General features: G+C 40.6%; 1 protein-coding gene across 4 annotated transcripts; it reads left to right on the top strand.

The window, feature by feature from the left end:
• The first annotated feature begins 56 nt into the window (after positions 1–56).
• On the top strand, positions 57–24,773 carry trim3b (tripartite motif containing 3b). Of its 4 annotated transcripts, none has more exons than XM_063014789.1 (14): positions 57–134; positions 9,393–9,574; positions 11,865–12,105; positions 12,208–12,359; positions 13,510–13,690; positions 13,974–14,706; positions 16,443–16,546; positions 17,365–17,532; positions 17,700–17,868; positions 18,302–18,370; positions 19,495–19,554; positions 19,874–19,944; positions 20,764–20,904; positions 20,999–24,773. In XM_063014789.1, exons 2-14 carry the CDS (start codon positions 9,429–9,431, stop codon positions 21,149–21,151), a joined length of 2,388 nt encoding a protein of 795 aa, XP_062870859.1. In that variant the 5' UTR covers positions 57–134; positions 9,393–9,428; the 3' UTR covers positions 21,152–24,773. The 4 variants fall into 4 exon arrangements, with proteins under 4 accessions (XP_062870859.1, XP_062870858.1, XP_062870860.1 ...); XM_063014788.1 differs by lacking the exon at positions 57–134 and adding an exon at positions 6,053–6,160; XM_063014790.1 differs by lacking the exons at positions 57–134; positions 18,302–18,370 and adding an exon at positions 6,053–6,160.
• The last annotated feature ends 493 nt before the right edge of the window (positions 24,774–25,266 follow it).

Raw genomic sequence — 25,266 nt, 5'->3', positions numbered from 1 at the left:
TTTTCTTCTTCTCTTATGCTTTGTGCGATGTGAATATCTAAGAATGGACAGAATTCTGTTTGGACGCTTGTGCTGATCTGAGATGCGCTGCGCTCTTTCAATCTCCTTTCTGCTGCCTTTCTGCAAACGCTCACGTAAGTACCGCACTGGGGAGCTACCTTTTTTTAATCATTATTTATTATTATTATTATTATTTTAATTCCACCACCATGCTGTCACATGTATATTCGCTGCTTTATGTGTCTCAATCAATCAGTTTTTATATAGCTGTCTTTATTCTAGTCGCTGTTCTAGTTTTGGTGTCCATCATCTATGCTTAATGAAATACCTTCACCAGAAGCAACATCCACTTGTAGAAACAGGGTGTGTGTTTTAGCCCGTGCTTTGCTCATGCGTGTGAGGTGCGTGTGAGGTGTGTGTGTGTGTGTGTGTGTGTGTGTGTGTGTGAACATGCGTTCATGCTGCCATGTCGGTGCGCATTTCCCCCCTACAGCGTACGTAATGTTGCATTGTATTGAGACCGAACGTCCCTGTGTGTCATTATATTTATATCCCTCGTGTGTCTGATAGAAATGATTATCATTGCGTCTCGCTTGCATCTCTTGGAATGTGACTGGCATACAAGTGCATGATTCAGCACTGGCACTGACCAGAGCTTTTGGTTCTGCCTGCCTCATCATAGTTGGATCATGATGAATTAAATTAGAATTATGGCTCAGGAAGTGAATTGTTTTTGTATGTTTGTCTAAAGACAAAAAAAAAATCTTATATAATTAATTTTACACACACACACACACACACACATCTGAGCAAAGTGTGTGTCGTCTAAACATCTAGTCTCGATCTCATTAAATGCATTATAATCCAGGTCATGACTCGAACAAAATTCTGATGTTTAATTTGTTCATTTTAAATCTGAAAAGTAGAAAAAGGTCCATAATGCAGGTTGACATACTAGAGCCAGTGTTATTTTATGTTATTTTTTTAACTGTATGTTTCAATTTTGAGAAGAATTGTATAAATATTATGGATAAAGCATGCACAGGAAACTTCCTCAATCCAAGCTCCCTCAATCCAAGGGGTCCGATCGACCCTCTATTTTGATTTTTTAAAGACAGAACCTATTATTATTCAGCCATGATAACAGCCATAGCAGCTGACATGGAGTTAAGAATCAAAGTCCATGTGCTTCTTTCTTCTTATTAAAAGCAGTTTCTTGCAAAGCTTTTAATTTTATCTAATAATCTAATAACAAACTGATGCTGATGAGCAGGAGATTGAGGATTTCTGTATTTGTGAAACTGATAGGACAGTAGAACCTGGAACAAATCCTCAATGTCCCTCATCTTGTGTCTAATATTTCGACGTTCTGATTTATTCTTGAAATCCAAACTTGTTTTTTAATTTCTTATACAGTGGTTGTTGTAATAGTGCCGTCCTGCTTTAACCATGCAACTGTTGGACAGGTAGCATCCTAAATTGCAAAGCTGTGTGTTTTTATCTCAGCTTAGTAAACACAATGTTTACTAATTATACACTCATTTTGTGCCCTGATTAGAACTTCTAAGACTTGATCTAAGACTTGATTTTCTTGCACTGAATAGCCTGATTACTCAGCTGATTCTCTTTCAGTTATCAGAGCCGTTCACATGACCGCTATCATATACATGTATGGTTGGATCTGTTAATGATTCAGGACTGTTGGTGCTCTTCTCAAATTGTGCTCAGCTGCTTTATCAAGATACCTGGTTTCAGGTGTTCTCAGACGTACCCCAATTTCAAAATACTGAACAGATATTTATTAGATTTTATAAGGGGACTCAGTTTGTTCCTGTATGTTCCATCCTCTGTGTTTTCCACCACCGCTTACAAATGTGCAAGTAGGTAGATTGGTTACACTCATATGTGATGAACTTGCCATGTATTCTCAATAGGCTCGAGATTTACCCAGACCATAATTAGGATCATTCATAAATTTATTCATTTATTCATTGTCTGTTTTACCACCAGGGTCACATTGGGTTTGATTCACTGGGCAAAAGCTAGGAAACACCCCAGACAGATCACCAGTCCATCACAGGGTCGGGATGAATCAGTAATAGCGAATGATAATAAATATATAAATAAAAAAGTGAATTAATTGTTTTAGCCTTCAGCTGGAGCCTTTAATAGAAAATAATGAATTGAAATATTTTGCATTACCAGCACCCACTGTGGCCCTGATCAGGGTCTAGCTGATCGGCAGTGTAGCCTAGTGGTTAAGGTACTGGTCCAGTATTCAGAAGGTTGCCGGTTCAAGCCTCACCACTACCAGGTTGCCACTGTTGGGCCTTTGAGCAAGGCCCTTAACCCTCAATTGCTTAGATTGTATACTGTCACAACTGTAAGTCGCTTTGGATAAAAGCGTCTGCTAAATGCCGAAAATGTAAATGTAAATGTCTAGCGATGGTAAAATAGACAATGAATGAATGAATGAATAACAGCACGTATAAACAAGGGGCATGTGTGTGGGCTGCATGTTTCTATATGTTATGTCATGTCACTATGCTGTCATTGCTTTGTGATGGTTGGCTGCACAGACAGGTCAGCATTCTCCAGCAGTCTTGTGTCGCCTGAAGCAGACTTGCTTCTGATAATGTGATCCATGTTTGTGTCATCATGTCGTCAATCCAGTTTATTCTTGGTCTTCCGAATCCTACCACAAATTGCTTTGTAATTTTTTATTTTACATTTACATTTTCAGCATTTAGCAGGTGCTTTTTTTTTATTCAAAGTGACTTACAGATGTGACTGTATACATTATAAGCAATTGAGGGTTAAGGGCCTTGATCTAGGGCACAGAAGTGGCAACCTGGCAGTGGTAGAGCCTGAACCAGCGAATTTCTGATTACTAGTTTAATACCTACCTAATACCGCTAGGTGTGACCACTGGCGACCTGTCCAGGGTGTTTCCTACATTTTGCCCAGTGATTGACAGATAATGAATGAATGAATGAACTAATATATGAGCTGCTGTTGAACAAAAGCTGATTGTTTGAACACCAGGGGGCGCTGCTCACTACCGCTAAAATCAGCCCGACCCTTCTGTAAACACACTGACTGCTCGATGCCTGAAGATCACAGGACATCAGTAGTCTAAGAAACCTGTGATTTATCACCTTTACTTTATCAGTGTAGTTGTAAAAGTCTGTGATTACGAAGGATCAGGGTCAGTGCTGGCATTAGGTGGTTCAGGGACGTGATGCTGCCTCGATTCGTGTGTTAATTCAACTTAATTTCATTGCCTCAGTTTTAGAATGAGGCCAGTTGTGCATCATTTATATTCAGAACAGGTGAAGCTTGTGACTCAACACACCCGCTGGTAAAAAGCTAACCATCCCGGTGGTTTTAGTCCTCCTGGTTGTGTACAAGCCTCCAGTCACAGACGTGCAGAGTTATTTAAAGTAAGTGATTATTTCTATCTCGGCTGGTCTCGTTTACGCTGCAGCAGGGACGTTCACTTCAGAAACGTTCCCACAGTTCAGAGGGAAAGAAACGATGACGGCACGGTCACTATGGCCAAAAATATGTAGACGACTGAGCATAAGCATTACCACTGGTGTTAATATAGAGTTCCTTCCTGTATTTGGGAAGTAGATGAACAAGTTCCCACAGTACAGACGGGAAGCTTGTTGAGATCCATTTAAACACCTTATTTAATTAGTTAGCATGAAGTTCCTTCCTATATTTGCTAAGTAGAGGATCAAATACTGAAGAATGTGCTGGTGAAGTGAAGAATGGCACTGGGCATGGTTAGCACCATCACCAAGCTACGATTGTTCTCGGCTTTTGAGAACAATTCCTCCAAATTTCTTATTAAGGAAGATGACGACCACTGAGCAAGTGTACGAGATGGCCAGAACAGAAAAGGAGCTGCTGCACCACGTTTAGTCCCGCTAGTTTTATTACTTTAGGTGTGTGATCACAATGACCACTGTTGACCACTGACATGACTTGTGGATGGACTCTAGTTTGAGAAGGCCACATGGGACAGGGGACACTGGAGAAATCTGACCCATCTGTGCAGCCAACCATCACAAAGCGAAGGCGATATAATATAGAGTTCCACTATTCTCTCTTGCAGCTATAACAGCCCACTGTCCTGAGAGGGCTTTTCATAAACTCTTTGGGTGTGTCTGGTGTTTCTGCTTTTTTAGTCAAAAGTTGGTACAGAAAGCCTGGCTTGCAGTTGATGTTCCGATTCATCCCCTTCACATCAAATTCATTCATTAAGTCATGCATGTACAACAAAAAAGCGCCTTCCTTAAGATGTTACCTTAATGTTAAAGCCATTAACATTGGCAATCCACTGTGTAGTTCAGGTTGGCAGGTTTTGCTTGTGTAGCACTAAGTAAATGAGTTTGTCTTCTATGGGGCGTAGCTGCATTTTTTAAATAATAATTTAAATTTTTTTTCACCCCTCTACCCCCCCTAAAAATACTAATTTATAAAGCAGATCACATTTTACAAGTAAATAAGCCTGATCTTTAGCTGCAATTATTTTCTAAAGTTTTGACTAGTGCTATGCTATAAGGGATATTTAGTACACATTCGATATAAATCTACAAATTAAAGCAAGAACTGTTCAGAATAAAGCTCCATGTGGTGAAGTTTTATAACTGCAGTAATAATTTGGTTCTATTTTAGGCCTCTAGTTTGATTTAATTATGTTTTAATCTGGATGCTGACTGATCCGAGCACTGCCTGATGTTTATTTGCTCTCCCAGCAGCGCTGTGTTAATGACGGCCTGTACAGAGCGAGATTGCGAGCTCTAATTCATCAACACAAACAGGTTTTTTATGACGCCCTGTAATCCCCAGGCTTTCAGAGGTACATTAGTTCCGGGACCGGCCCGCCGAGCAGTTGTTGCAGGTTACATCACAGATTATGTAACTTCACCAATGTGAACGTGCTGCTGATGGATACGAGTTGTGTCAAGTCATTTCTACAAGAATAAATGTTTAAAATGGTCAGTTTTATTTGAAATAAATGTTTACAAATGTTAAAAAGCTTAAAGATAAAAAACGGTCATATTTTACATTCAATACCTATTAAATCTTACAAAGTAAACATAAAAACACGGTCACAGATGTGAGATCACTCATACTGATACTGACTCATGTTTAACTGATCGATAAGAGCCGTGACCATCACACCGACACGTGTGCGGTACCGTCCTCTTCCAGGTGGGTTCACACGGAGATCCGTATCGTGCACGGAGAGTCACGCACTGATCCCCATTATCCCCCGTCTCTGTACAGCGCCATCGATCAGCCAGCAGAGGTCGTAACTGCAGCAATTACAAGGAACCCCACCCCTACGACCCTCCCTCCCTTTCTCAGACTAGCCAATTATTGTCCGTATAGGCGCCCGGCTGGCCGTTCAAAGCTGAGACTTGAACTCATGAGCTAGAGGGGTCAGGACTGATGGGCTAACGTGATTTTACTGAGCCACTCGAGCACCGCACCCTACGTATCCTCGTATCACTTTTGGAATTGGTTTTATTTTAGAATAGTATTCATTGTACACATAAAGCGGCATAGGTCCTGGGTTCGATGCCCAGGTGGGGCGGTCCGGGTCCTTTCTGTGTGGAGTTTGCATATTCAAACATCCCAGTGCTGTTTAAATGCATGAAATGTCCGTCCAAACCTCAAAATCCCAGAACCTCCTCCTCTCCCCTCGGCTCTCCTGCCCCACCCGGTCTGTCAGCAGGCATTGTTAGTCACTGAGGCAATCCGTGCTCTCCGCAGGCTCCTCCCGGCCAGCCAATGACCACAGAGTCCCTGGGCAGCACGGTCCGAGCGTGTGCTTTGTGTCCACCAATAGAGACGACGTGGTGGGTGTGACTTCAGATCCAGGCTCACGTCAGAGCCGAGCTTCAGTCAGCCGAAGGCGTCCGGAGACTCTGAGAATGCCTGCGTGCACTCAGGCGTGGGCCAGAGAGAGAGAGGAAAGAAATGAGGGGGGAACTGGAGGGAGGGCAGATAGTTTAGATCAGGGGGTGTAGGGAGGGTGAACCAGACTCAGACTCGGGATCCTGTTGTTGTTGTTTAGTCCCTGAACCCAAGTGGAACATTAGGAACAGGAATGAAGCCTGCCTGAGATCTCCAGACCTTCTGTGTAAGTCTGTACACTGTTCTCTGTGGTTATAAACTATGCTAAGCTAGAGTGTGGAAGCTTTGTCTTAGACCTAAGTGTGTGTTGTGTGTAAAGACACTAACCCCAAATATTTTGGGGCCTTTGTTAGAATTTGGCTTTTGTGCTTCATTATGACATTAAAATTAGGACTTAACTCACTAAAACAAGCAGATTGCATTTAAATCAGGGTTTAATATATGCATAATACATCTAAAAGTAAGTGGACACCAGTTCTAGTTATTGGGTTCAGGTGTTTTGGCCACGCCTCTTACTAACAGGTGTATATTATTGATTATACTGTATAAATTGATTATATGATTCCAACTTTTTGGCAAAGTGTGGCTTTATATTTATGTAAGCAATGGCTATGACTAAAACACCTAAACTGAATCACTTTAGGCTGTGAAGATGCTGGAGGGGACCAACGTTTCCCAAACGTCACCAATCCCAGCTTTGGCCTGTTGGCTGGGTTGTAATAAAATTGTTTTACAGTAAACATGAGGGTGCTGATCGGCCAACGCTGGCAAAATTTTAGCCAGCATATCAAATTTGGTGGGTAGCACTGGTGGGTAGTTTCTGAGTTTGCATGTTCTCCCCGTGTCTGCGTGGGTTTCCTCCAGGAGCTCCAGTTTCCTCCTACAGTCCAAAGACATGCAAGTGAGGTGAACTGGAGATACAAAATTGAACCAGTACCTGTCCTGTCATGAATGTAACCAGAGTGTGTAAAACATGATGTTAAAATCCTAATAAATAAATAAATACATTTAATCCTAGCCATTGGAGGTGAACATATCAGTGCACTCTCAGTGCTGGTCCCAGGCCTGGGGAGATAAGGAGGGAAACTGTACCAGGTCAAATATGCAGATTAAAAGTCGGATATAAATAACAAACCTGGATTAACAACCACCACTAGTACAGTTGGGCCAAGGAGGAGCGGAGGGAACACTCAGGACAGGATGAAATAGAGACGAATGATCCAGAACAGCCGTAAAGAAGGTCTGTTATGGGCGCATGTGAGTTTGTTTATACGACCACACCCCTCAGCTGCTGGGGTGTTGAAACCCTGAGATTAAGCTCACGTGTGGACGACGTGTACAGACTCAGAAGTGACCGGATAAGTGGCAGAATGGGTCGTGTTCTTTGTGCGGTTGATAAACAGGGACTATTTTTGGTGCTGGGGCCGCTGCTATAAGGGTCCCGGGTGGTAACTGGAGCCCTGACCCTCGTTATATTTACACAGGACATGGTGGATTTGCCAGTGATTACGTGTTAGTTTCGTTTGTGTCTGGCTTCGGTTCAGCATCTGTCACTGAAAGAAACAAAAACCCAATTACAGCAAATAAAAGCATCATTATCTAATTATGAGGTTATTGGAGAATGTTTAGCCGTTTCTTATCTGTCTTTATATACAAGAAGTCATTTTAAATAAATAATAAAAATAATATAATAATAATATTTGTGTGTGTATTTTATAATAAAGATGTGTTAGATGTGCTAGTTTTGAATTATTAAACTGCACTTGTACATGTTGGTTGGTTTGTTATATCTGTAGAATCAAATAAATGTCATTCATTAATTCATTTATTGTCTGTTTTACCACCAATTATCCTGGTCAGGGTTGCAGTGGGTCAGATTCACAATGCTCAGGCCCTTCTTGCTGTGAGGCAACCAGAGCACCCAGACACATGGGGAGAACATGCAAACTCCACACAGAAAGGACAGGGAATGGAACCCAGGTCCTTCTTGATGTGAGGCGACAGTGCTATTCACCGGGCCACCGTGTCACCCTTGAAGGAAATATTGTATAAGCAGAACATGAAAATATATAAACACTAATATTTAAGCTTATTTTATTTAAGCATACAACACTAAATTGTATCCTGAAACCTGTGTTATCAAATAGTATTTCTGTTTTCAAAATCCAAGTTTTTTTTTCCACATTAGCATCCAAGAACTCATTATTTGACATAAGCTGACAAGCTGTTAGAGTTCAACAACTTTCACCTTTAAGATTTTGGTTGTCTCCATTTATACAGAGTTTATAAGCTGAAGCTTAATAGAAGTGTGTGTCTTAAATAAATATAATTAATACAACAAATTAATAAATACAATTTTTATTATTTTGTACATTCACTATTACTGATTGGTTCAAAATATACAACTACGGTATACAGTTGCATTTATTATTTAAAAATGTTGAAGCGATCTTTATTAGTCCGTTAGGGCGGCCCGGTGGCTCGGTGGGTAGCACTGTCGTCTCACAGCAATAAGGTCCTGGGTTCAATTCCCAGGTGGAGCGGTCCGGGTCCTTTCTGTGTGGAGTTTGCATGTTCTCCACGTGTCTGTGTGGGTTTTCCTCCTGGAGCGCCGGTTTCTCCCCACAGTCCAAAGACGTGCAGTCACGTTAATCAGAGATACAAAATTGTCCATGACTGTTTGACATTAAAACTTGAACTGATGAATCTTGTGTAATGAGTAACTGCCCTTTCAATGTAAAACATGTCGTTAAAATCCTAATAAATAAATAAATAAATTACTAGTCTATTAACTTTCTGCAGCATTCTAGTTTCAATCTGTAGAAACATTTTAAATATTGACTAATCAAGTTAGGTATTAGGAACCTAACTGTCTGGTACAGATTATTAGGATTTATTTATTTTAGGTTTTATACATTTCAAGTATAAAACTCCTTTTTGTGTCCGATCTGGAAACCTGTTTGTTAGAGTTTCCATCACCAACCTGGTATCTCATGAATCCCTGTCATCAACTTTAGGGTCTGACCCCTTTCTAACCCCCCTTTAGAGGAACCTGCTCTAATTTTAGCCTCCTGCATCACCCCATTAAAACATCAGTGGGAGTGGTGTGGACAAACTGTGATATGTAAATAAAGCATTTCCATCAGCCCTAACAACAGGCAGAAGGTGGACTGGTGGCTACTTTAGCAAAAGTGTTACCAGAAAACTAAAAGCAGACCCAGCGTGACCCTGATTAGCATGAAGCGGCTTTTATAGATGAATGAATGATGACGTGTTTGGTCTTGTGAATGAATGAACTCTGAATGATACTTAAAACTCCCTTCAGGACTCAAATAATCCCGGGATTTTTGTTCCCCGTGATGAAATAATAGTTGTATGGATAATAAACAATGATTTTCTGTCGGGGTGTGTATCATGCCTGTACATGTGTGTGTGTGTGTGTGTGTGTGTGTGTACAGGTTAAGGTGTGTTCCGGCCCCGGGCCCTCTCCGTGAATGTCTGTCACCATGGCCAAGCGTGAGACCGGCAGCGCGAGTCCAGTGGTGCGACAAATAGACAAACAATTCCTCGTCTGTAGCATCTGCCTCGATCACTACCACAACCCCAAAGTTCTGCCCTGTCTACACACCTTCTGTGAAAGGTACTGCACTTCTTTATACATTCTCTTACACACCTATCACACTTCTCTTACACACCTATCACACTTCTCTTACACTTCTCTCAAACTTCTCTCTCACTTCTTTCATGGTTCTCTACACACATCTCTCACACTTTTTTCACACTTCTCTCACACTTCTCTCTCGTTTCTTTCATACTTTTCTCACAGTTCTCTCACACTAATCTACACTTCTCTACACACTTCTCTACACATTCTGTGAAAGGTACTGCACTTATTATGCATTTCTCTAAACACTTTCACAATTTTCTTACACTTCTTCCTTACTTCTCTACACACCTTCTGCGAACAGTACTGCACTTCTCTTACACTTTTCTACACACTTTTCTACACCCTCCTCTCACACACCTTCTGCGAACGGTACTGCACTTCTTTTACACTTTTCTACACATTTCAAAAATTTTAAAATAAAAAAAAAACTTTATAAGCTTTTGTAGCTCTAAAATATTAACAATTTAAAAGGGTTAATTCTCCATGTTTGGTCTTCATTCTCTGTATGTAGTGTTAATTCTCTGTGTTCAGGGTTGATTTTCATCCTCTGTATTTATTACCTGATTGACACACTGTTGGCAGCTTCTGCAGACTGAAGTATTTAAACATGTCTCATCTCATCCAGAACAGCCCGTCCCTGTTCAGCTATGTTCATCACCACCACCAGATTTTACTGCTTGGTCGTGCACTTTGGCCTTATCAGACCAGAAGACGTTTTAGCTTGGCTGGCATGAGGTTGCCCAAATTTTCCACAAGTGTACTTAGTAGTTGTTATTAATTCCTCTTCTGGTTTGTTTGATGGGATGTCCTGACCTACATACTGTGGTTGTAATTATATTTAGATTTCAGACATATTTTCCTACTTCCACTGCTAGATCAAGACACAATGTGTTACGAGACACGGTGATCTCGTGTAGTTTTGTATTCCCAGCTGTTATACCAACCGACTGGGTGGACTCAAAAGCAGATCATAAGTCTCGCAGTTAGCGGGGTTTGAACCGGGATCGGTGGCGTGGATGCGCAGCGCTTATCCCCGTGCGCTATGGAGGAGTAATGAGTGCTTGTGACTGAGCGTTTATGAAGCGAAGGTCCGCTAGGCGGCGGATACTGAGATATTGCGGGATATGAATATACACACGAGGACTGAGTGTATGATAAAAGAAAAGAAACAAAAAACGGGATAAAGTAAATGAGATCGGTGGCAAGCACGATCTGAGTAAGGAAAACACAAAACGTGCAGTCTCGATCCCCGGACGTCGGGGCGAGGGCCTGTCACTCTAACCGCTATGCTGCGGAACGAACTGAGAAAACCACGACCTGAATCGCTTGATGAGGGAGTCGCCTACAAACAGGCGGGAAGCGAAACAAAGAAACTCAGAAAAACAAACAAAGGAGCGCAAACTCAGGAAAAGAAAACTAACAAACTACCCGCTGGCCGTCGGGTAGTTTGGCTGGAACTAAAAGGAACCTCAACGCTGGTGTGAGGGTTTTTTTAAAAGGAATAATATTCAACGTCTAACGTGGACACCCTGAATGGCGTTAAGGAAGGAAACAGAGAAAGGGTTTTTTGGGAAACCGTTCCCCGAGAGAGAGAGAGAGAAGAGGAAATGTCTTTTACGACGAAAACCCACAGAAAATTACCGGCGAGGTCTGGCAACAATGATTAACACAAGACTCTGCGCCGAGTGAGCCGTGCAAAGCCCTTTTAAGAAGTGCCGCCCAGGTGATGTCAATTAGCTTGACTCGCCCTAGGTGTAGCGCGCGATCGCCCCCTAGCGGTGGGCGGATGGCGGTGTCTTACACAATGATGTAATTAGTCTAGACTTTTCTGGCTTTTGTATTAGCTCTGGCATTACACAGGCTTTTCAGTTGATAAATAACCAAATGTGACTATTCCTCTCCAATAAGGAGCTATGTTAAGTGCTTTGAAACCAATTAGAAGGTACCATTGCTACTAAATATCCCACACAGTCTTCTGTAGTAGATGTAAATGACCAGGAGGTTCAGAAATTGTGCAGTTGTGATAGGAAACACTCCAAGCAGTTGCTTAAGGGCCCAAAAGTGGCCACCATACAGTGGTGGGGGTTAAGCCAGTGACCACCCGATTACTAGTCCAGTCAACTTTACCTGGTGTGCCACCCCTGCCCTCTCTGTGTTTTGACTGACCAACATTTCTGGGGTGCTGATTTCACCCCCAAAAAACTGCCCCGTTTTGCGTCTGATCTTGCACTCATGTGTTCCTCCCTCCCCGTCTTTCTCTCAGGTGTTTACAGAACTATATCCCACCTGAGTCGCTGACCCTGTCGTGTCCGGTGTGCCGACAGACCTCGATCCTGCCTGAGAAAGGCGTGGCGGCGCTGCAGAACAACTTCTTCATCACCAATCTCATGGAGGTGCTACAGAGGGACCCGGAGTGTTCCCGGCCCGAGGCCTGCAACATGCTGGAGTCGGTGAGCGCCGCGGCTGCTGGGAAACCTCTTTCCTGCCCCAATCACGAGGGAAAGGTTAGCGCCCAGAACATCAAATCTAGACGAGCCCCTTGTTTACTATCTGATCTATAAACCATGCTATCATGTAACTGAGGTCGTCGCTGGTGCCCTCTGCAGGTGATGGAGTTTTACTGCGAGTCGTGTGAAACAGCCATGTGTCTGGACTGTACCGAGGGGGAACACAGAGAACATGTCACGGTTCCACTGAGGGACGTTCTGGAGCAGCACAAAGCAGCACTACAGAATCAGTTGGACACCATTCGGAACAGGTAGCACAGAGTCCTGGGGTCAGTCTGAGGGCCACAGGGTCACAAATAACAAAAATCTGAACACTCACCCCCAAAATAAAGCATCTGCTTATATTTCCTGTAAGATATCATATGAGATTATTATTATTATTATTATATTATTAAAACGAATTTCCCCCATGGGGATCAATAAACGAATCTTGTCTTATTATATTTCTGTTTATTTTATTATTACTATTATTATTATATTATTACAACTATTATTATATTATTGTTTTATTATTATTATTATTATTATTGCTACTATTATTATTATAACTTCTTATTATATTTTTATTTATTTTATTACTATTGTTATTATATTATTAAAATTATTATATTATTAATCTATTATCAAAACGTATTATATTTCTGTTTATTTAATTATTACTATTATTATTATATTTTTACAGCTATTGATATATTATTATTTTATTATGTATTATTTATTATTATTATTGTTGCTACTATTATTAACTTTTTATTATATTTATATTTATTTTATTATTACTATTATATTATTACAACTTCTGTATTATTATTATTATTATTAATTTATTATTAAAACTTATACTTCTGTTTATTGGATTATTATTATATTATTATTGCAGATGATATTATTATATTAATATTTTTGTTCATTATTATTATTATTTATAATATCTTATTATATTTCTATTAATTTAATTATTATTATTTTATTACAACTATCATTAATATTATTATTATTATTATTATTACTATTAATACTAAATTGTATTATTATTTTAGTTATTATTATTACTATAGGATATAATTAATAATAAGCATAATATTTGATAAGGATTGATGTGCTTTTAAAAATACATTTATTCTTATTATTCTGAAATATTAACATCAATTAATTAATATAAAGTCTATCTTTGTCTGTTTATATTTAGATTCATATTTTAAATACCTCAAATTAAGCAGGAGAGAAGTAATTACATAATAATGTAACATCAGTAAAATCACTGATGATCTGAACGTCATGATGTAACAGCTTGAGGTGAAGTTTGAGGCCCAAAAGTCCTAATTCTACCTACTTTTTTTGCCTTTCGAACCATTTCCGTGCATTTTAAAGACTGTAAACGTTTGCTGGTGTTTCCCTCAGGCTACCTCAGCTCACAGCAGCTATTGAGCTGGTGAACGAGATCTCCAGGCAGCTGATGGAGAGGAAGAATGAAGCCGTGAACGAGATCAGCTGCACGTTTGAGGAACTGGAGCGAGCGCTGCACCAACGCAAAGCGGCCCTGATCTCAGACCTGGAGAACATCTGCAGCTCCAAACAGAAGGTTAGAGGTTCTAATAGTGAATAATTATAGATCGTCTGTAGCTTTATATTGTTTATATGGGCTGTACTGATCAGGAATTCAGGAAACGTCAGACTAAAGAGAGGAACCTACTAAAGACCAGAATACACAACCACTGTTTCTAGTCCACCAAAGTACCTCCTAATCTGGCCAAAATTTACATTACTGCAGATGCACAGGAAGCCTGGGGTTATGTGTATAAAATAACCACTGATCCACCCTTTGTTGACCAAATGTCTGTCCATTTCTCTGTGATATGTGCCAGGTCCTGCAGTCCCAGTTGTCGTCTTTGCAGCAGGCCAAGGAGCACATCGAAAGCAGTTGCAGCTTCACCGAGCAGGCTCTGAACCACGGCGGTGCTGCCGAGGTGCTCCTCGTCCAGAAGCAGTTAGGGGAGCGCGCGGGCGCTCTGGCGGGCCACGCCTTCCCAGAACGGCCGCACGAGAACGGGCACCTGCAGTGCCGCCTGGAAACCGAAGGCCTGCGTCGCTCCATCCAGAACCTTGGTGTATTTATCACGACCAGCGCCGTGGGACACACCAGCGTGGCCACAGGAGAAGGTCTGAGACACGCGGTCATCGGCCAGCACAGCACCGTCACCGTCACCACCAAGGATAAGGACGGAGAGCTGGTGCGATCCGGTAACGCTCTTCTCAAGGCTGAAATCACGGGACCGGAAGGAGCCCGCGCGGCCGAGGTGGACGTAGTGGACAATAAAAACGGGACGTACGAAGTGGGATACACGCTCAGGAGCGAGGGAGAGTATTCCTTCGCGCTGATGCTGTACGGGCAGCCTGTGAGAGGAAGTCCGTTCAGACTGCGCGCGGTGAAGCCCAGCGACGTTCCCCAGTCCCCTGAAGACGTGAAGAGGAGGGTGAAGTCGCCCAGCGGCAGCGGCGGACACATCAGACAGAAGGCTGTGCGGCGACCGTCCAGCATGTACAGCAACACCAAGAAGAAGGAGAATCCCATCGAGGACGAGCTCATCTACAGAGTAGGTAAGGCTAGTGAGGTCCAGTCAAAATTAGCCGGTCTTAGGGGCCGGCCGGGCGCCTACACGGACGATAATTGGCTCGTCTGAGGGAGGAAGGGGCGGAGAATTCCTCATAACTGCTGCAGTTATGACTTCTACTAGATAGATGGCGCTGCACAGAGATGGTGGATAATGGAGATCGCTGTGCGACTCTCTGTGCACGATACAGATCTCCATACGAACCTCCTTGTGCAGGTGAAAAGAAGTGCCGAGTAAGGCCTGCGGTTCTTCAGATGTCCTGGTGAAATTTCTGTTACTCACTGTTACTCATGGCTCTCGCTGTGGTTCGCTGGAGTCCCAGAGCCTCAGCAATGGCTTTGTTACCCCTTCCAAACTGGTAGATCAGACTGGTAGAGCTGCTTTTTGAGACCTTTTAGCCTGCTGCTTACAGCCGGACAGGTTCTATGGAAGTGACGTTTAGATTCAGCAGGTCTGGCAGCAATCATGACTGGGTGTGGCTGGTGAAATCAAACCCAGTCGGGTCCCAAACTGGTGGATTTAATAAATGAAAGTATTATTTAATAATAAAAAAAGCATTTGTGTGCATTTGGATTATATTCATCTGATATTTAAAGTAGTTTGATGATCTGATCTGAAATATAAGCATAACACTTGCAGAAATAGAAGAAATTGAAAAGGTAAACTACCTTTTCTCAGCAGTTTATTTATCGATTAATCTATTTAAGTAACGTTTATATCCAGCAGGGATGGAAGCAGCCCCGGTTCTGGACTGCTTTGCTTGGGGGGGGCAGTAAAACCTAATGAGGGGGCATGTTGATAGTCATGTTTTTGAAGCCAGAAATATATTCAAGGCTTGATTTGTGCATGAATGATGACAGCCAAGCTATTGATACTGGCTTAAAGTGATGTATGAGGTAAAGAAATAAAAATGCATGTTTTCGAACTTAAACTTAAAACCCAATGATTAAAAAATACATGTTGATTATGTAAATGGAGAAAAAAGATTATCTAATTGTATTTCATTTTAATACGCCCCCTTAATTAAATTGCCATTACTAATAGAACAACTCTATTTCTTGAAAGGCTTTAATACAAATTTAAGTCAAAGCTGACAAATGTACCTACACACAGACTGAGAATATTCAAACGTGGAAATAGGAATGAGTGAGAATATTTATATTATTGGGAAATTAAAATATAAAGAAAACAAAAGAATACTAATTCTGTAAAAAAAAAGTGTTTACCAGTATACCTGCCTCTCGCTCACACTAACAGAACATATACTGCCGAACTGAACTGTTTGGGGCAGTCTGCCGATTTTTATATGACTCAAAGAGCCAATCAGGAATAAGCAAGGAAATATCTTCACACTGTAAAACAAAATGCATTTTTGTGATTGGTTCAGAGATAATTTTAAAAATAGCCGTTGCTTGCATTGTGCTTGGGGGGGCAAAGACACAATTTGGGGGGGCAATGCCCCCCTCAGCCCCCCCCTAGCGCCGGCCCTGGATGGAAGTAACCAAACCTGAGTGTTTCCAGTCTAATTCACCCAGTTAGTAAGATCTGAAATAATTAAGCGAGACAAACATGCACTAATGTACTAATGTAGTTTTATAATAATGTAGTTTTATAATAAGGTAGTTTTGTAATAATGTAGTTTAATAATGATGTAGTTAAGTAATAATGTACTTGTGCACTGTACTGTGGGTAATGATGCAGTATTATGACCGTGTGTAACAGGGACGAGAGGGAGAGAGAAGGGCGAGTTCACTAACCTTCAGGGAATCTCCACGACCAGCTCCGGCAGAGTCGTGGTGGCGGACAGCAACAACCAGTGTATACAGGTTAGTCCACTTTATTAGTGAAGTTATTCTCTCCAAGAACAAATGACTTTCACTAAAGTAACATTGGATGTTCAAATTTTTTTCTTGGTCATTTGCACTGGGCATCATGTGGTTATTTTTCATTCTTTTATAATCGTTTGCTGCTAGTAAATGTTTTTTTTTTTTTTTTAATGGTACGTCTCCAAGCTCACAACTGATCGGGTAGAGCAACTGGTAGATTAGGAGACACTCAACAACATGGGTTCTGACCATGCATTTGATCCTTTCTTCTGGTCACTCACCATGAGTAGATCAGCTTGTTCTCCTAATGTTCGCCTGGCTTCCCTAAATCAGCTCCTGGTGCCCATCTTTTAATTCTCCTATGGATAACATCCTGCCCAGCAGCCCCGGTTCTGGACTGCTTTGCTTGGGGGGGCAAAGACACAATTTGGGGGGGCAATGCCCCCCTCAGCCCCCCCTAGCCCCGGTTCTGGACTGCTTTGCTTGGGGGGGCAAAGACACAATTTGGGGGGGCAATGCCCCCCTCAGCCCCCCCCTAGCGCCGGCCCTGCTGCCCAGTGTTATTATTAATGTGGAATCATGTGCATAACTGAGGCGAGTGAGGCCTCCTGGATAAGTCAGTGCTTTCCTGGTTAAATGTTGGTTAACCAGCCACGTTGGAAAGGTCCTGCACACTGTGTCCGGGATTAATCGTTTAATAACCTGGTGATGATAAATGAATGTAAAGTTTATGATTATGTAAATTGATATATTACTGAAAACTATCCTACAGAAAGCTTCGTCTTTCTTTGTTTAACCACTCGTTTCGTTTTGTGTAGGTGTTCACGAATGACGGACAGTTCAAGATGAGGTTCGGAGTGCGAGGTCGATCACCCGGTCAGCTGCAGCGACCGACGGGAGTGACCGTCGACATGAACGGAGACATCATCGTCGCCGATTATGATAATCGATGGATTAGCATCTTTTCATCAGAAGGGAAGTTTAAGGTAAGAAGGACTCTGTTTAACCTGACTGCATGTCTTTGGAGTGTGGGAGGAAACCGGAGCGCCCGGAGCAAACCCACGCCTTTAAAATCACAGCCTTTCCTTTGTGTAACACAAAACAACACAGCGAACTCGACCCCTAACTGAGTTTCCCGATTCCTCTTGTTCAGAATAAGATCGGCGCCGGGAGGCTGATGGGCCCCAAGGGCGTGGCGGTTGACCGTAACGGCCACATCATCGCCGTGGATAACAAGGCCTGCTGCGTCTTCATCTTCCAGTCCAACGGGAAACTGGTCACCAAGTTCGGGGCCAGGGGTTCGCTGGATAGACAGTTTGCAGGTACTAAAGTATTGGGACGCTCCTTCTAATCATTGAATTCATGTTTTTCCAGACACAACAACTGCAATAAACAGATGCTTCCAATATTGAAGCAACAGTTTAGGGAAGGTCCTTTCCTGTTCCAGCATGAGCAAGGCCTTTAAAGACATGAAGAAAAGCTCGATTTATAAAACAAGAAACTGCAGTGTCCTGCACAGAGTCCTGATCTCAGCACCATTAAACAGCTCTGGAATGAACCAGAACATATCCCAGCTTGTTAGGGGTCAGTTATTGTACTGGACCCCTGGAGCAGACAGGGTTAGAGGCCTTGCTCAAGGGCAACAGTGGCTATCCAAAGCAAAGCTCACGCACCAGGCTACCACTGTATAAGATAGAAGTTAACTATTAAAATATGTCCATTACCAGCGAAACTAAATGCTGTTTGTTTATAAAGATTCCAGTGTGAGGACAGATGCAAGAGATAAAAGAGCGAGGAGCCTTTCCAGATCTTTCAGGACGACAGGTTTAACATTAGACTGACGGCTGCTGTTTTCACAGTTTTGAGTGTTACTGTGTGTTTTTACCTTCGTTATTTTAACCCGTGAGGATTTGGACGTGTGTTTTGACTGCTTGTTATATAATAACTGCTTATGGCCACCAGTCCTGTCAAATAAATCCTGCAGAACCTTAATGGATTGTTCAGACCTAACAGCTAGGAGCAGAAATGTGAATTTTTAAGCTTTATGTGACGAGAAGTGAAAATATTTGGGTCAGTCCTCTCACAGACTGAGATTATAAAGAGGATTGAAGCACTGGAATCGAACCCAGCGCCACCATGCAGCTCTTCTTTAATTGAAAAAATAATAAGTTTAACAATAATCAACAAATTAGGTTGATCTTGGAATGTAACTATATTTAAATCGTCTGCATTTATCCCCTATATTTAATTTTTTTCACACAAAATCCTATGATTAATTATTAGGAATGCAACGATGCACTCTACCAACATTAAATAAATAAATAAATAAGACAAATAAAGAAAATATCCTTTAATAAATACATTTGGCTGGAAAATTCTGAACCTGGCAACCCTGTAGCGACGTCAATCAGGGTGTGGTGAATAGCGCCAGCGCCCTCTGCTGATTAAAGTGAATATCGATTCATTTAACATTTAAACTGTTGTGAATCGATTTTTAACTGTCTTGTGGTGCATCGTTACATCCCTATTAATCATCTATAAGTGCTTCCTTAATGCTTATTTCGTTATTGTTAAGCATAATTATGCAATAAAAGTGTTAGAATAATATAGCCAAATCTGTAACAACAATCCTTCAGATCATGAAGAACTTTGACTAAATGAATTTATATTAAAATAATAAGAGATTTTGATGGCCAGATTTACCAGCTTCAGTTCCACTGTGTAAAGAATTTGTCCTCTGCATTGTGCCTAAACCCAATTCCCCAACTTAACCAGTTACTAACCCGTGCATGTAGATGTTGCATGATGCCGCCTGCTCCGTTTCTGCTTTTGCTTGTACGGTTGGTTTTTTCCTACTGTTTGATCATCTGAATTTATTTTTCTTCTGTTGCTTCTGTTTAGTTTATTCCTGACCCCATGTTTGTGTTTCTGTCCCTTATTCCTTTTAGAAAAAACTGGTTCAAACTTTGCACAGGAGTCTAAGCTTAGTAAATCTGGCTGTGGGTTCAGTAAGTATGGAGCACAGTGCCACGTGTCGTGCCACAGTGCCAAATTATTTTAATCTGATCTGAAATCATAATAAGGAAGGTTGATTGTTTAATTATTTGCTTTTGAGATAAATGAATGAACACATCATGAATGAAATCATTTGGATTTTTTAAAGGGTTACGACTGTAATTATTAGACTAATGTTTAATCTTTTGATTTTGTACATTTCTGCATTGAAATATGAATAAATCTGTCTTTAATTATTATTATTATTATTATTCTTGAAGAATTGATACTCACACCGTGTTTCTTTATGTCATGCTGTACGTGTCTCCTCAGGTCCGCACTTTGTGGCCGTCAACAACAAGAACGAAATCGTAGTGACTGATTTTCACAACCACTCTGTGAAGGTAATTTGTCACCTAGTCGTTATTTATTTATTTTTTATGTATTATAGACAGGACATCATGTGAAAACATCAGATTGGTGATATAAAGCTTTTTAAAAAGCTATTGAACATATCAGTGTTTAGTAAAGTAGTGTTGAGTAAAAGGAAAAGTAGCAGCACTACTCATATATGCGTAGTAAAATGAACACACACACACAATAAAAAGTATTTTATTAACACCTTATTTATATAAAAACAAAACAAAAATAAGCAGCTAACATTTTCTACATTTATATCCTAATAAAAACACCAGAACTGATGTACATGCCTATATACTAGAAGCAGCCTGGACTCACTTATCCAGAACGACTTCCCAACCAAACCACACATCCTTGTACTTAATTCCTTTTTAAATCAGGGTCTCAGTGGGTCCAGCTCACTGGTTACACACCCCAGACATTCCCTTCAGTTGAGGATTCGAACCCTGAACGTTAATCCCAGAAATAGTGGATAACTTAGCTTAGTGCTGCATCACCTGAGTGCCTGTTGTACTTATTTGTATGTCAGATTATTATAGGAACGCTCACATTTCTCTGTTCTGTGACCTTCTGTGTAATAATTTTGCCCCCTAATCATTTAGAAGAAGAAATCCAGACTAGACAAGCTTCATTCTGTGTGTATTAACCAGCCAGTGATAGACTATCTAGATTACTGGGAGTTCCCCAGTATTATACAAACACAGTATCATCACTGGTTTGTCTGGTTCTTTTCTGTTTCTGTGTTGTTCTTCTTATAAATGCTTTAGAATATTTGAATTCAGGAGGTTCTGCTTTTGGTTCAGGTGTTTAACGCTGACGGTGAATTCCTCTACAAATTCGGCTCCCACGGTGAAGGAAACGGCCAGTTTAACGCTCCTACTGGAGTGGCTGTGGACGGAAACGGGAACATTATCGTAGCCGACTGGGGGAACAGCAGGATACAGGTAATATCACACACGCCGAGCCACGCCCGTCGTGTTTGTGGAATTTGTGCCCATTTAGTCAAAACAGTGAGAGGGGGTTGTTTTTTATCCACAGGTGTTTGACAGCTCAGGATCCTTCCTGTCCTACATCAACACGAGTGCGGATCCGCTGTACGGTCCACAGGGCTTGGCGCTGACCTCTGAAGGTCACGTGGTCGTCGCCGATTCGGGTAACCACTGCTTTAAGGTGTACCGTTACCTGCAGTAGTGCCGCTCGTCCTCTCCCGCTTCCCCTCTCCGAGTCCTGCTGTTCCTGTCTCAAACCCTCGACCAGCACCGGAGATTTTCCTCTAATAGTGTGCTGATGCAGCAATCCAAAAAAAACCCTACGAAGACCTTATGATTGTTCAGCGTGAGGAGGAGAGAGTGGTATCAATAAGCACACGTTTTATTCTATTTATTAATCTAGTTTGATAAATAATTAATAATAATGCTATTGAAATGATGTTGTGTATTTCGGTGCACTTTCTCTGAAGCCTGTATTCATAAATCCTGTATTATTAATGTTTATAATGTCTTATAAAGCTCCAGTATTAAGTTTATAAAGTACTGCAGTGTTATCTGCACAAAGTCTAAGCGGATCCATCTTTGTTATTCATTCACTGTTTGTTTTACCACCATTTTATACTGGTCAGGGTCACTGTGGGTCTGATTCATTCACAGAGCAAACACACACACACACACCTAGTAAGTAACTCCTAGAATCCTAAAATCCGGAATCCTGGGGTTTGTTCCAGGCATAGTATTGCACAACTAGACTCTGGACCCACCAGTACCCAGATCAGGATGAAGTGCTTCATAAAGAATAAATAGAGTTAATAAAGTATTTAGAAAGTACTGTGAAATATTGAGAAATGAGGCTAAAATCCTTAATAATAAAAAGCACAAGACACTGTCATGACAGACGTCATTTGTGTCGGTTCATTTTCTTCTAAAATATTCTAATAAACACTAAATATTTAGAAATTATTCTTTAATACTTTTGCTGTTTGCATTTTTTATCCGTCTGAATTAAACACACGAGACCATAAATGCACATAAATAATAAAACAAGAGAATTTCTAAGTTTGAAACCCTTGCAGAAATGTTCCACCTACTGAAAAACGTCTAACTGAGCGGTAGCTCAGCGGTTAAGGTACTGGACAAGTAATCAGGAGGTTGCTGGTTCATTCCCCATTACAGTTATGCTGCTGTATCCAGTCACATTTAGCATCCGCTAAATGACACAAACGTAAATGTACATTTAGATAAACAGTATTTAATAATCTAACAGCACAACTAAAAATCAATAAGCAGGACGTGACTTTAGGGGCAGCGATAGCGCAGTGGTTAAGGCACTGGACTAGTAATCAGAAGGTTGTCGGTTCAAGCCCCACCACTGCCAAGTTGCCACTGTTGGGCCCCTGAGCAAGGCCCTTAACCCTCAATTGCTAAAAAACGTGTTCAGTTATAATTGTAAGTCGCTTTGGATAAAAGCGTCTGCTAAATGCTGAAAATGTAAATGACAAGGCCAGAATCTTTTTCTTAAATATACAGAAAAAGCAGTTGTTTTTTTGAGTCATTGTAGATATTACGAAGGTTACACATCAGCTCTACTGACTGGTATTTGTCCGTATTTATTATTCAGCACAGTTTTACGCCGGATGCCCTTCCTTATGCAACCCTCCTGTTTATCTGGGCTTGGGACCTGCACTGATGTGTCCCTCAATGGCTAGGATCATGTCCCACCATGCTTATTTTGTGTTTGGTCAGCCCAGCCCGGGATTCAAACCCCCGGAACTCCATTACGCCACACGGTACCCTAGTGGGTAAGGGTTTGGACTGTTAACTGAAAGATTAAGAGTTTGAATCCAGGCTCTGCCATGCAGCCACTGTTGGGCCCTTGAACAAGGTCCTTAACCCTCTCTGCTCCGGGGGCGCCGTACAATATCTGACCCTGCGCTCTGACCCCAGCTTCCAAACAAGTGAGGATATGCGAATTTAGAGAAGAAAGAATTTAGTTGTACTGTACACCTGTATATGTATATGTGACAAATAAAGCCGTTCTTTAATCTACTATTTATTTTCATTTATAATTGTACCACCGTGATATTTATTGGATTGTAATGATGTATTATTTTCATTTACTCAACTCAGAACTCAAAGAACACATTTGCACATTTAAATATCAAAATATCAAAAGTAAATCACATTTTCCTCATTTTACCTGAATGCAGGTTTCATAGAAATAACCACTTTTCAATCCAGATTATTTACTTAAACCAGCTTTATCACAAACTCATCCTGTTTATATTTCACCCACATCAGATTGAGATTTTTATGGATGTGTATTTGTATCTAAGCGCATCATGGTGTTCTGTAAATAATGCATCTGTACGTATGTGTATGTATATAAGAGAATATGAATTATATAATGTATGTAATCTGTGAAGGTCTCATATCTGAGTTCTTATTAGTATACGTCTCTGTTTAGTTTAGCTAATCTGATCTGGCAGAAACTCCTTCAGTCCTTTTTCTTTCTCTTCTGTTTTTTTTTTAAAGATCAAGACGTGGAGCCAAAAAAGGACTTAAAGTCCTATTTAAAGTCGTCGTGCTATTTTCTGTGTGAAAGTGTCCCAAACAAAGGTTCAGATGAACATCTCTATCTATCATGTCACCGTGTGTTTGTTTGCAGGTATATATTGTGTTGAATATATAAACAAATCTGTATATATTCATTTGGATTTATATTACCGGTGTTTAGATCATTGTGATTTAAGTGCGGAAGAGAACAATGTCATCAGAGCAGTATTAATTTAATGACTTTTTTAGTATTATTTATTTTGTGTAGGCTGTATGGGCACAGTCCCTGCCAGCCACAGCGTACATTGTTTATACATTTTTGTTGTTTTTGCTGCACTAAATTCTTTATACTCTTTATCATAAACCCTATTCAAATGGGATGAATTAAAGGTAATGGGATGAGCAAGATTTCCTGCACCTTATTATTAAACCTTATTAATTTAAATGTATTTCCTGATAAGCCCTGGTGTTTTGAATATAGAAAACTTATTTGGATTATTTACATGATCTAGTGTTAACTGGTTAAAGGATCAATAATTTAAATTAGAACTATTATGAGCACTTTTCAGTCTTTAAACTCTTTCTTGTTCTTACACAGAGATAGTTATACTATACATTTATACTATATTTATCTATCTATATTTACATATCAACAGGCCAGTGTGATTAGTTTTCATATCAGCCAGGCAGGAGCTTCATCTAATACCACTGATCTGTAATTTGACGACCAATCTAAATCCCATTTGAATAGGGATACAGATGTGTGAAGTGCTGGTTAGAGTGTAATCCAATACTTTACCATGGTAAAGCATCACTGTGTGACCTTTCACATGTACATAAAATACATCTGAGAGGTAAAAGGTTTGTGGTGAGCAGTGTTGCCACTCCTTGGGATTTTTCCCAAGATTTTGGGATTTGGGGGGTCGACTTGCTTTATTTTTTGGGGATTTTGACAAGTAATCTTGGGATTTTTTAACAATCTGCCTGCAATTTTATGATCTCCAGACATAAATAAGAAATGGCAAAGCGTACAACTATTAAATAATAACCTTTGGTCGTTGATGGCCATTTCTACAGCTAATCAGATTAGACAGGACACTCTTTGAACATACGTTATATAAATCTTCGGTTACTTGGAATTTTTAGTACAATCTTGGGAATTCTTAAAATAAAGAGTGGCAGCACTGGTGGTGAGAGAACGTTGTGTAGATGTTGCTTAATAATCTCCACACAGTCTGTTCCAATAAAGGTTCCAATACGAGAGTGAATGAAGAGTGTGTTCGTGTCAACTGATAAATGTAAATCGGTATTTATTTAATCACATTATTTAATGTCCAAGTCTGATATTTTATCCTCGGTTGCTTCCCAAACTAATTCTGAGACACTTAATAACAGCAGCTTTGAAGAAATACCTTCACAAATGGCTAATGAACTGAACCGTGGTGCTATATTTACATGTACAAGGTCAAAGCCAATTACAATTCATTCAAACTAACTTAGAAAGAAATTGAAAGAATTTGTAGTCTGGGGTTAAGTTTTAATGTTATGAAGCACTGCTACCAACAAGAATACTTTACTGTAGCCTAGTTTATCAGCTAATAATACAAAATAAGCATAGAAATATGACATTTATGCCGCACAGATGAATGTATAAAGGTGCTGAAGTGATCAACCGTAGCTGCTAATACAGTCTTGCTCTTAGTTAGTTCTCACTGATTAGTGATATATCAGCTCAGTAATGCAAAAATCCAGACGTTATTA

This window comes from Trichomycterus rosablanca, chromosome 18 (assembly GCF_030014385.1).
Source record: "Trichomycterus rosablanca isolate fTriRos1 chromosome 18, fTriRos1.hap1, whole genome shotgun sequence".
NCBI classification, from domain to species: Eukaryota; Metazoa; Chordata; class Actinopteri; order Siluriformes; family Trichomycteridae; genus Trichomycterus; species Trichomycterus rosablanca.
Note: the sequence above shows the minus strand (reverse complement) of the source record. Positions and strands in the feature narration are given on the sequence as shown.

Bases quoted from the DNA above. Each gene is read 5' to 3' on its own strand.
- trim3b (XM_063014789.1), top strand. From the start codon at position 9,429: ATGTCTGTCACCATGGCCAAGCGTGAGACCGGCAGCGCGAGTCCAGTG. The intron at 12,360-13,509 runs GTAGCACAGAGT...TGTTTCCCTCAG, and splicing joins TTGGACACCATTCGGAACAG to GCTACCTCAGCTCACAGCAG. The intron at 19,945-20,763 runs GTAATTTGTCAC...CTTTTGGTTCAG, and splicing joins TTCACAACCACTCTGTGAAG to GTGTTTAACGCTGACGGTGA.